This window comes from Malaclemys terrapin, chromosome 13 (genome assembly GCF_027887155.1).
Source record: "Malaclemys terrapin pileata isolate rMalTer1 chromosome 13, rMalTer1.hap1, whole genome shotgun sequence".
In the NCBI taxonomy this organism is placed as follows: Eukaryota; Metazoa; Chordata; order Testudines; family Emydidae; genus Malaclemys; species Malaclemys terrapin.
This window is the reverse complement of record NC_071517.1, coordinates 33,989,301-34,002,437: the sequence shown is the minus strand read 5'-3', so window position 1 is coordinate 34,002,437 and position 13,137 is coordinate 33,989,301. Positions and strand designations below refer to the sequence as shown.

At 43.8% G+C, this 13,137-nt stretch overlaps 1 protein-coding gene across 1 annotated transcript; it reads left to right on the top strand.

Moving 5' to 3' along the window:
• The first annotated feature begins 438 nt into the window (after positions 1-438).
• LOC128848406 (olfactory receptor 14A16-like) lies at positions 439-1,395 on the top strand. The gene has a single exon (XM_054048378.1). It carries the CDS (start codon positions 439-441, stop codon positions 1,393-1,395), a length of 957 nt encoding a protein of 318 aa, XP_053904353.1.
• The last annotated feature ends 11,742 nt before the right edge of the window (positions 1,396-13,137 follow it).

The following is a 13,137-nucleotide window of genomic DNA, read 5'->3' as shown; positions in this document are numbered from 1 at the left end:
TATGATGCTGGAGGAGTCTATGTCATATTGGCTTACAAAGTGGGAATCAAGCTGTGTTAGCATTTTAGTCTATTAGTTTCATGCCCAAGTTGTGAGCTTATTGATGGTCGCAATTTGGAGTGTGCTTTGTTCCATCCTTCATACTGCATTTTATCAAGCCACACCATGGGCAAAATCCTCAGATGGGATAAAGTGATGAAGCTGTGTTGAGTTTAAAGGAGGTTACAGTAGAGTGAGAACGTGACTGATTGATTGTCAGAGGCGAGGAGCATTAACAACACCTACTCGTTGTAAGTCATGAGTTCTGTGCACATTTGACATTCATATGATGAGATATTAGGGAAAGGAGAAACGGGACCATTCTCTCTGTCACTCTAATCCTGACCATTGTCCTCCTCATTCCCTCCACAGCCATCACACAGCGTACTGAGGAAGAAAATGTCCAACCAAACCACTGTGACTGAATTTCTTCTCCTGGGATTTTCTGACATTTGGGAACTGCAGATTTTACACTTTGTGGTGTTTCTAGTGCTTTACCTGATATCCCTGCTGGGGAACCTTCTCATCATCACAACCATAGCCCTCGACCACCACCTTCACTCCCCCATGTACTTCTTCCTGATGAATCTGTCCATCCTAGACTTCGGCTACATCTCTGTCACCATCCCCAAATCCATGGCCAATTCCCTCATGAACACCAGATCGATTTCTTATTCTGGATGTGTTGCCCAAGTCTTTTTTTTCTTATTATGTGCTTCAGCAAATTTTGCCTTACTGACCATCATGGCGTACGACCGATATGTCGCCATCTGCCAACCACTGCACTATGAGATGGTGATGACTAGGAGAGCTTTTGTCCAAATGGCATCCAGTGCCTGGATCAGTGGTTTTCTCTACTCTGCATTGCACACCGGTAACACGTTTGCAATATCGTTCTGTGGAGGCAACATGGTGGATCAGTTCTTCTGTGAAATCCCCCAGCTTCTCCACCTTGTCTGCTCTGACTCATACCTCGGTGAAGTTGTTATTATTTCTCTTAGTGTGCTTTTATGTTTAATCTGCTTTGCTTTTATAACTGTGTCATATTATCAGATCTTCAAAACAGTGTTGAGAATCCCTTCTGAGCAGGGCCGGCATAAAGCCTTCTCCACCTGCCTCCCTCACCTCCTTGTGGTTTCCTTATTCCTTTTCACTGCCACCTTTGCCTTCCTGAAACCCACCTCCAACTCAACCTCAGATCTGAATCTCTTGGTGGGTGTTCTCTATTCCATAATGCCCCCAATGATGAATCCGATCATCTACAGCATGAGAAACAAAGAAATGAAAGCTGCGCTGAGTAAACTGATAGGTTGGAGGTTATTCAGCAAGAATAAAATGTCTATATTTCGCCACTGATCACGATTTCATTCTGTGTTTCTTTATAAATATAATCATCTGATGACATTATTGCCTTCATGAGAACATACTGTACAATCTGTTTATGCAGAATTGGGTATTGACACTAGTCAAAATCCAGACAAACAATTCAAGAAAAAAAGTGGTTACTAAAGGTTTACATCAATGTAATTAAGATTGGACTCTATCTATCTATCTATCTATCTATCTATCTATCTATCTATCTATCTACTGCTAGCCATCACCATTCTATGTGATAACCTTGCACATAAAATCAGTAGCCATAGCAAAGTCCCTAGTGGGTTCTCTGGCTCTTCTAATTTTTCAATGGTATCAATGCATTTGTTCTTTGGGGTTTTTTTTGTTTGTCAGATTTTTAGTTTGTTTTTGTTTAGTTGTTTGTTGTTTTTATTTGTTTCTTTGTTCCAGGTGGGTTTGCAGGTGGGAAGGCCTGGAGAGGTATTGAGTGTTTGGTAAGATAGGATATTCAATGTTTGCCTTCTCTTAGCGTGCTCATATGTCATCTCTTTGATGGGGTTGTCTGAGTGAGCTAAAGGTTGCTTTCCACAGTGATAAAAGGGTGGAAAAGAAGTTTCTGCATGGCTAAGTTCCTCCTGAAATGATTATGTATATACTGTTGGGATATTATTGTATTATTAATGACGTATTAAGAGACAAAAAGCCTCAAGTAGCTGTCTTTTATTGTTTTAACCTGAAGAAGAGCTCTGTGTAGCTCGAAAGCTTGTCCGTCTCACCAGCAGAAGATGGTCCAATAAATGATATTACCTCACCCATCTTCTCTATGTAAGAGCTGTGTCAGTCTTGCTATGGTGCAAAGAATGTTTTGAAGAGAAACTTTTTCCAATGTTTTCTAAAAAAAATCTAACTTGGGATAATGAGGCCAAATTTGATTGCATTGAAGTCACTGAGGTTTAGCCTCTAACTTCAAAGAAATTAGGATTTGGCCATTAGCCTAGGATCCTGAATTGGCTGACATACCCCTGGAGAAAGTGAGTATGACAGAAACATATGGGTCTGATATCCTAACTCATCTAAACCAGCACCAATATAGACTAGACCCATTGACATCACCAGTTTAATACTGATGAGGTTCTGGCCCAAAGTGTCTGGGTTCCACTCAGTAGTGACATAAATACTGGTGTAAGTTAGTTGTTTGGGGTCATTTTGTATTTTGATATCCCGATCCTTCTCCGAATTGGCACTACCCCCTAACTTTGTGTCATCCGCAAACTTTATCAGCCCACTCCTACATTTGGTTCCGAGGTCAGTAATAAATAGATTAAATAAAATCGGACCCAAAACCGAACCTTGAGGAACTCCACTGGTGACCTCCCTCCAACCTGACAGTTCACCTTTCAGTACGACCCGCTGCAGTCTCCCCTTTAACCAGTTCTTTATCCACCTCTGGATTCTCATATCGATCCCCATCTTTTCCAATTTAACCAATAATTCCTCGTGCAGTACTGTATCAAACGCTTTACTGAAATCTAGGTATATTAGATCCACCGCATTTCCTTTATCTAAAAAATCTGTTACTTTCTCAAAGAAGGAGATCAGGTTGGTTTAGCACAATCTGCCTTTTGTAAAACCGTGTTGTAATTTGTCGCAATTGCCATTGACCTCAAGGTCCTTAACTACTTTCTCCTTCAAAATTTTTTCCAAGACCTTGCATACTACAGATGTTAAACTAACAGGCCTATAGTTACCCGGGTCACTTTTTTTCCCTTTCTTGAAATAGGAACCACAATAGCTATTCTCCAGTCCAACGGTACCACCCCCGAGTTTATAAATTCATTAAAAATTATTGCTAATGGGCTTGCAATTTCTCGCGCCAGTTCCTTCAATATTCTCGGATGAAGATCATCCGGTCCGCCCTATTTAGTCCCATTAAGCTGTTCAAGTTTGGCTTCTACCTCGGATACGGTAATGTCAATCTCCCGTCCTTTATTCCCCTCTGTCACACTGCCACTATTCCTAAGCCCTTCATTAGCCTCATTAAAGACCGATGCAAAATATTCGTTTAGATATTGTGCCATGCCTAGATTATCCTTAATCTCCACTCCAGCTATAGTCTTCAGCGGTCCCACTTCTTCTTTCTTTGTTTTCTTCTTATTTATATGGCTATAAAACCTCTTACTATTGGTCTTAATTCCCCTCGCAAGGTCCAACTCTACACAGCTTTTGGCCTTTCTCGCTCCATCTCTACATGCTCTGAGCTCAATAAGGTAGGTTTCCTTGCTGATCCCTCCCCTCTTCCATTCTTTGTACGCTTTCTGTTTTTTCTTAATCACCCCCTTGAGACGCTCGCTCATCCAGCTCGGTCTGAATCTCTTGCCTAGTAACCGTTTTCCCTTCCTCGGGATACAGGCCTCCGACAGCTCCTGCAACTTCAACCTGAAATAATCCCAGGCGCCATCCGCCTTTAGATCCATAAATATGTTAGCCCAATCCACTTCCCTAACCAGTCTCTTTAGTTTATTAAAATTAACCTTTTTGAAATTGTAAACCCTAGTCTCCGATTTAATTCTGTTAATCCTTCCATTTAGGATTAATCGAAGAAGCTCATGATCACTTGAGCCAAGGTTGTCTCCTACAACCATTTCCTCCACGAGGTCCTCACTACTCACCAAAACCAAATCTAAAATGGCATCCCCCCTCATCAGTTCAGCTACTACTTGATGAAGGAATTCATCAGCTAGCACGTCTAGGAACATCTGAGCCCTATTATTGTTACTAGCATTGTTCCCCAATCTATATCTGGGAAGTTAAAGTCCCCCATGATTACACAGTTCCTATTAGTATTTACTTCCCTAAAATCATTAAATAGTTCTCTATCCATTTCCAGGCTAGATCCCGGCGGTCTATAGCACACCCCAAGCACTATCCCAGGGGAGGCTCTAGTAGTTCTTTTAACCAGTGTGAGTATTGCCCAGACGGACTCTGTCTTATCCATTCCATCAGTTATTATTTCTTTACAGTTTACCTCCTTATTGACCTACAATGCTACTCCCCCACCTTTACTTTTGTTCCGGTCGTTCCTAAACAGCACATACCCTTCCATACCTGTACTCCAGTCGTGACTACAGTTCCACCATGTTTCGGTTATTCCTACGATATCTGGTTTCATTTCTCGGACCAGGAGCTCCAATTCCTCCATTTTGTTACCTAGGCTTCTCGCATTGGTGTACAAACATCTTAATGTATGCTGTTTAGCCTCTCTCCCATTAGTTATGCAATTTGGTACGGACCCCGTACTGTCCATCCCCCCCTCCTTCTTATGTCCAATACTATCCCCCTAGCTATATCTGTTCTTATCTCATCACCCGCCTTTTCAATGTTGGAATCTGGCGTGGAGATTAACTGGACATCTCCCGACCATCTCCCCCAAATTCCTAGTTTAAAGCTCTTTTGATGAGATGAGCCAGCCTCCCTCCCAGAAGTCTATTTCCTTCCCTACTCAGGTGAAGTCCATCCCGTGAGAACAGTTGTCGGTCCCCGAAAGCCTCCCAGTGGCCATACATCCCAAAGCCCTCCTTATAGCACCACTCCCTTAGCCAGCTATTTATCCTCACAATCCTGTCAGCCCTATGCTGCCCTTCTCTAGGAACAGGCAGAATCCCACTGAAGATGATCTGAGCCTCGATTTCCTTGAGCGTCTTCCCTAGTCTGGCATAATCTCCCTTGATTCTCTCTAACAAGAACCTAGCTGTGTCATTTGTTCCTACGTGAAGGATGATCACGGGGTTCTTACCTGCTCCTTTTAGGATCCTTTTCAACCGCAGGTCCACATCCCGTATCTTAGCACCCGGTAGACAGCACACCCTTCTGTTCTCAGGGTCTGCCCTGGTCACAGGCCTGTCTAACCTCCTCAGTAAGGAGTCCCCAATCACGTAAACCTGCCTTTGCCTGGTGACAGTGTGATCTACTAATCTATCCCCTGTTCCCTCTAGTCACAACCCTTGTCCGTTCCTATTTTCCCTTATACTCCCCCTTGTGCCATTCTGTATCCTCCTGGGGCCCAGATTTGGTGCTGTGTCCATCAACTCCTCCCCTCTCTCTATTGGACTAGCTGCTCTTCTCTTCTTCCTCACCCTCCCACTTTCAGTTACCACCTCCCCCCCCCCCCGCTCCTTGTAACCAAAACCTGTTCCTGAGTTCTATTTCCCCTTCACTAGCCCTCCTTTTCCTTTGCCTGCTTCTCACGGTCACATGCTTCCACTGCCCTTGTTCTCCGTCTGACACTCCCCCCTCACAGACCTTAGGCCCTGTTTCCACTTGCACCCCTGAGCATTCCCCTTCAGCCCCTCCTTGCCTTTCCTCCATCAGCTGCTCAAACCCCCTTCTAAACTCCACCAGGGTATCTACCTGCATCTCCAACCCTCTGATCTTTTCCTCCAGCAGCTCTATTAGGCGGCACTTCATACAGACATACCTCTGTTCAGGCACCCCTGCTAGCACCATGTACATACCGCAGCTTCCACAGGCAATCATCTGCATTGTTTCCCCTGCTGCTTGGCTCATGGCTGCTGTAGTCTCTGCCCACTGCACCTGGGGAAACACAGCACACAGGGCACCGCATCCTCCTGCCTCCCCTTCCACCTCCCCCCTGTAAACTCCCACTCAAACTCCCCTGTTAGCAGCCCTGTTTGCTGCCTCCTGTGCCGCTGCTCAGTGCTTCTTCTGAAGTACAAGTGTGCATTGTTGTTGCATGTGTCAATACACAATATTGTGTGTTTATTAGTGAAAAATATTGTATGACTACATGTGTGTTTTGACTGTGGATTATCGTGTGAGTGTTTCTATGTGTACATGATTGTGCATTTATGGGCAAATATTATTTTGTGCATGTGTATGTTTGGAAGTGGACATTAATAATGACTTACTGCTGAGCCTGGTATAAAAATCAAAAGCTGCTGTCTTCCTGCAGCTCCTAAAATGGTGAGATTTTAGTCTGTTGAAAGGTGATGCCTACAATGCATCATTTCCTCACATGTGAAGTCCAGCTCATTTTAGGGGTCCTTCAATGTTTGTAATTGCCTTCTTGTTAATTTTAAAATACAAAATTTGGAATCATTATTTTGAGCCACATTTTCATCCTGAAAGGACTCCAGAATTGTGCAAAAAAATACATATTTGCGCTTTTATTTTCAAGGGAGTCTAAGGAAGTTCGTGCAGTAGATAGGAATTCAGAACTTGTTCCAGGCCCAGGTCCTCCAAGGTATTATGCACCTAGCTTTCATGGGACTTAGTTTTTGGTTTTGCCACTGACATACTTGGTGGCTCTGGGCAATAGCCAATTGGTGCTTCACAGAAGGTGAAAAATCAACTCATCCAGTGCTGCATACGGAATGTAACTTTTTCCTTATGCCCAGAGGCCAGCTCAGAAGAACTCAGTTCCCATTCAGGCACCAAATTAAATGGTGCCCATAGATTAATTTAATCTGATAATGACATCAGCCTCATGATAGCCTCTAATGGAAGGAACTGTCAGAACTCAACTCTATAGATGATCAGGAAAAAAAGTCCCATTATTGACTGCTCTGTCTATCTAAAGTGTCTATATGGCTGCCATGACTGCAGTATCTGAGCCAGGAGTACTCAAAAACATTCCATCACAATGTTTTTCAATGGAAAAATTGCAGGGTTCACCAAACAACATTTTCACAGAAAGTCTTCACTTTCCTTGAAAATTTTCTGTTTTTCATTTAAAGAAATGAACATATATTTTTGGCTGAAAATTGTGTTTTTTAATTTAATTTAATGGTTTTTGACAGTTTTCAGACAAAAATGTTCAGCGTTGAGAAATGTTGGGGGTTTTCTTTGACAAAAAAAACCACAAAATTTTCATGAGGAAACAAAGTAATGTAATGGCTTGAATAAATGCTAATTTTCCCCCTACTGTTACTCACACCTCCTTCTCAACTGTTTGAAATGGGCCATCCTGATTATCACTACAAAAGTTTTTTTCTCCTGCTGATAATAGCTCATCTTAATTGATTTGTCTCGTTAGAGTTGGTATGGCAACCCTCATCTTCTCATATTCTCTGTATATATATATTTTCCTACTGTATTTTCCACTCCATGCATCTGATTATGTGGGTTTTAGCCCACAAAAGCTTATGCCCAAATCAATTTGTTAGTATGTAAGGTGCCACAAGTACTCCTCCTTCTTTTTATTATATCCATGTTATAGATGGGAACTGTTGTCCAGACAGAATGACGTGACCAGAGATACAGAACCATTCCCTGGATCCATTCTTATAGCTGTCTTCCCTGGAAAAGCAATCTGGCAAGTGTTTCCATCACAGCATGGGTTTTTCCTCTGTTGATTCAATGTAGACTGGGTCTGTGGATTTCCCATTGTCGAACACAATTATCTGTGCTTTGAAGTTAGCATGTTCTTCATTTCCAAGGCTCCAATCGCATTTGATGGGCAAATGTAATTACCGGGATACATGCAATGTAAATTGCAATGTAACAGCATACAATAATCCTTTATTAGTTTTCATGAAGTTCACACATCAAGTAAATTCACTCTTTGGATCTGGGGTTAATTAAGTACAGGGATATACATAATGTAAGGGGATAGCATTCAGCAGGTTACAGATAATTGAAGACAATATCATTCCCATTTCCTTTGAACTAAATTAACACTTGAGTGAATTAGTACACTTAACATTTCTTTGATATTCACACGTTAGTGATGGTAATATAATATGTAGGCCTGTTTATTTGCCTGAGATAAAATTTTGGGTTTTGTTTGCCCATTTGAATTTTGAGGTTTTTAAAATATAATTGTTTGTATCTTATACCTGTATCAACATATGTGAACAAGGAAAAAAAAAACAGTGTGTGTTGCTTCTGCCTACAGCCAGATGGGTTTTTTTAGTACAAAGAGAAAAGATAAGAAATAGAGTTAAAGTGTTGCTGGATATGGTGGGAGTTTGATATACAGTGTATAACTGACGGCTGTCTGACTCCTCTCCCAAGACAAGGTCAAGTAACCAGTTGGGAGGGGCCAGGAGGCTGTGGGGGAGCTATAGGGAACACTAAAAACTAATGAAAAAGGTAACCCTGACCAGTGCATAAGCTCACTCCCTACCCCTCCCATGGGGTACAAAAGAGATGGTACTGAGGCCCCCAGATTCAAGACCCTCCAAAATGGAATAGGACCCTACATTGCAAGGGTGGTACCAGGGGCGTACACTACAGGTATAATTAAGCTCACTGCAAAGGAGGAGGGAGAGGAAGCTCTATTGGTGTAAAGAGCTGTGTTTATGCTTGCTTGTTAACCCCAATAAACATCGTATTGCCTGCATTTTGGACTCTGGCTATCTGCTTTCTGCTTGCGTGACAAGAACCAAGGGAGGGTAGGGGAAGCCCTAACAACACACAAGTTCATTGGCCTATTGCTCTGACCTGAGCTGGCCTGTCAGTGTCACAATTGCTACATGACCAGAGGGAGCAACATTACTAAGGTCTGTCTTCACAGGGATAAAAAAAAACATGGCTGACCTGGGTCAGCTGACTCCACCTCATGGGGCTCAGGCTCCGGGGCTGAAAAACTGCTGTGCAGACATTCGGACCCAGGCTGGAGCCTGAGCTCTAGGACACTACACAGCAAAATTTAGCCCCACAGACCAAGCTCTGCAACCCCGAATCAGCTGACCCAGGCCTGCCACAGCCAAGCCACAGGGCATTTATCCCTGTGTAGACATACCCTAATGGACTGATACTCATGACACTCAGGTTATATTCCTCAGAGCTGCTGTGTGACCTCTAGCCAATCACTTTCCCCTTTCTGTACGATCTGAAAAATGAGGATGATGATACTTACCCGGCTTGATAAATCACTTTGAGATCTACAGCTAAGTTGTATTGTTATCTAGATCGACAAGGTAACCAGGCACCGAGCAGGGGAGAATACTTGAAGAGTGCAGCTGGGTGGGAAATGGGTTTCCCATCCTGCAATACTTTTCAAGATTTTGAGAAAGACTAAGAAGATGAGGTAACATTTTGTATTGGACTGACTTCTGTTGGTGGATGGGACAAGCTTTTGTGCTTCACAGAGCTCTTCCTCTGGTCTGGAGAAGAGAACCATAGTGTCCAAGATCAGTAGAAGATGGGACAGATTGTTATGCATAAGGGGATCACACATGATTTAGGAGACCACTTAAAAGGAAAAAGAACAGGAGTACTTGTGGCACCTTAGAGACTTAGAGGTGCCACAAGTACTCCTGTTCTTTTTGCGGATACAGACTAACACGGCTGCTACTCTGAAACCTGTCACTTAAAACGAAGTGGGCAATTAACATGAAGTGGGCGATTAACACTCTGCAGAACAGGCAGCAGGGCCCATTGACTCCAAAGGAGCTACAGCCAATTTATACCTGCTGGGCGACCAATGTGAACTTTTAAATATTTTTAAAAAGTTGTCCAGCATTGCATCTGCAGCCCATTGAGCTTTTTAGTTTAGTGCTGTCTGTAGCAAGAGAAAAATTAATGTAATGGCTGAAAAAGAAAGAAAGAAAGAAAGAAAGAAAGAAAGAAAGAAAGAAAGAAAGAAAGAAAGAAAGAAAGAAAGAAAGAAAGATTGATTCTGGGCCATTCATCCCAACAGAAGCTGAAGATCAGATACTTGAAAACTGTGCAACACAGAATTCCTCCAAGATTCTATCCCTAGTGGGACTGAACCACTCTCCGTCACCAGCAAAAGTCACACTTGTAATTAAACCCATGGGGCAAAGAGCTAAGCAAGTGCGGACCGGTTCAGAACTTTTGAATCAGCTTCAGATCAGATTGGCAGGCAAAAAATATGGATTTATAGCTGTGTAATGGGCTAGATCCCCAGCTGATGTAAATTGACATCACTCTATGGAAATCAAAGGCCCAGATTCCCAGTTGGCGTAAATAGTCCAAACTACCATGAACTCAATGGAAGTATAACAATTTACCCAAGCTCATGACCTGGCCCTTAGTTTTTAGTCTTCACCTCTGGGTACCTCCTGGTGACTGACTTCAAGCAGACAGGGCAGCCTGAGCTGTGGATTCCTCTAGCACAGGGGTGGGCAAACTACATCCCGTGGACCGGATCTGGCCCATCAGGGCTTTGGATTCGACATGTGGGATTGCCCCCTGTGGTGCTGCAGGCCTCGCACAGCTCTCAGAAACGGCTGGCGCCACATCCCTGGGGCCCACAGGGGGAGGGGGCAGAGGGCTCTGTGCACTGCTGTTGCTTGTGGGTACCTCCCCCCAAGCTCCCATTGGCTGGGAATGGGGAACCACGGCCAATGGGAGCTTCAGGTGAGGTACTCACAGGCAAGAGCAGTGCGTGGAGCTCTCTGTCATCACCCCCACCCCCAATGGGCCACAGAGACATGGTGCTGGCTGCTTCTGGGTGTGGTGCAGCGTGGGCCAGGGCCAGGGCAGGCAGGGAGCCTGCCTTGGCCCCGGTGCGCGTCGCTGCCACCCCAGAGCCGCTCCAGCTAAGCGGCGCCAGGCCGGAGCCTGAACTCCTCCTGCACCCTGTCCCCCCAACTCCCTGCCCTGAGCCCCCTGCTGCACCCTGCACCCCTCCTGCACCCCCACCCCCTGCCCTGAGCCCCCTGCTGCACTCTGCACCCCTGTGCACCTCAACTCCCTGCCCTGAGCCCTCTGCTGTACCCCTCCTGCACCCCAACCCCTTGCCCTGAGCCCCCTGCCGCACCCCTCCTGCACCCCAGCCACACCCCACTCCCTTCCTGTACCCCAGCCCCCTGCCCTGAGGCCCCTGCCGCACCCCACACCCATCCTGCACCCCAGCCCCCTTCCCTGAGCCCCCTCATACACCCCGCACCCCTCCTCTGCCCCAACCCCTTGCCCTGATCCCCTTCCTGCACACTGCACCCACACCCTGCACTCCCTCCTGCACCCAAACTCCCTGCCCCAACCCTGCATACAATTTCCCCACCCAGATGTGGCCCTCGGGCCAAAAAGTTTGCCCACCCCTGCTCTAGCGGATGCATCCCAAGAGCTGCTGATACAATGCAGGAGGGAAAAAACATCTCTGCTCACCTAGAAGTGTTTATGTGGTGTTAATGAAGGATCAGGCTACTCCAGGCCAGTTGAGATTCTGGTGCCACTAGGCTCTTAGCTATTGTAGATCGTGTTTCTGTGTTAGAAATCCCTGTTTTATTTTGCAAAGACCTTGGGACATGCTTTGGGCCTCTGCCCTGCCTTGTTTTTAGCCAACGGTCCTTCCAGAGATGCTGCCATCATGTGAGATCCAAGGCGGATGCTTTTCTCCCTCTGTGGGGTTAGAGTCGGGCAGGTTATCAGTGTGGTTTGCTCCAGAGGTGAGATTAGAGTTGGGCAATATTCTTCCCCTTTTTTCCTTGTAATGTTTTTTATGTGGTTTTTTTTAAACAGAGGCTTAATTATTCAGTTTGTCCGTCCACCCATCTGTCCAAACAATGTTTCTGAGATCAGATAAAATAGAGATACAAAATTTTCAGAATAGATTTGTATATGACAGCTAGATGATATTTCAGTCCGATTTCAAATAAAAATGCATTAAAATGTTAATTATAATTTTTATTATTACAAATCCAAAATCATCCATTACGCTATCCTGCTTTAACTGCCATTACCACCACATCCAATATAGAAAGAAATAAGAAAACTCTTCAATGAACTTTAACCTGTATTTACAAAACACTCTGTTCTTTTAAAACATGACTTCTCTTGCTTTAAGTTTTGAAAATTCAGCCACTAGTTTTTTAGATCCCATTTTCCAGCTATTTCATGCTCTATTGACATTGTGGCAAGTCCAACAAGTCTCTCTTGCACCATTGTTGAATGCAGATATGTTTTTATCAATTTGAACTTTGAGAAGCTACGTTTCCCACTATCTACAGAAACTGGCAAAGTTAAAAGAATGTATAGAGGTATAAAAATGTTTGGAAAACTGTCTGAGTTTATTTTCACAAATAAACGTCAGTACTTCTTCAGGAGTAGAATGTTTCTTAAGTCATCTTGAAAAAGCCTGAAGCTCACTACACAAACCTTTAGCATCAATGTCTTTTAAATTTTCATGAGTCAATGCCGACTCCAGTTTTATACAAAATTCTCTTATCTGTTTTGCTGTTTTCTTTTGCAACCTGTGGCTATCATATAGAAAACCAAATACAGACTCTAGCTGCTTCATCTGTTGAAATCTTTCGTCAACTGAATGAATAGAAGTATCAAGGACTGTGAAGTAGAAATTTACTTTGAACCTTTGTTTTGGGTTCTGAATGGGTGTGTCTCATCCTTCATATGAAAACTGCTGTTTCTTTTGCCGAATGCGAATTGACTCTGGTTCAAATTCTGTCGGAAAGTCTATTTCTTCAGCAAGCTCGAGAGAATTTACCAGTGTTCTTTCAAACCCTTTATCACTTCTGAATTCCTCCAGAATATTTTTAGTTTGCTGCAGTTTTTGAATAGCAGAATGTATGTTCAAGTTCTTTTCCTGCTTACTAGGGAGGCTAATCTTGAAAAGGATATAATACCACAAAATGAGTGAAGTCACAAATTTGAACTTGGAAAGGCCATTTGCAAGAGCTTCTGCATCTGAACGTGCCATATTGCCAGATAATCCAGTAAAGGTAGTATCATCAGACATTTCAATTAGGCATTGTAAATGTTTCCAAGTTCATAGCGAAGAGGCTTCAAAGCATCAGTGCGACTCTCCCATTTTGTCTG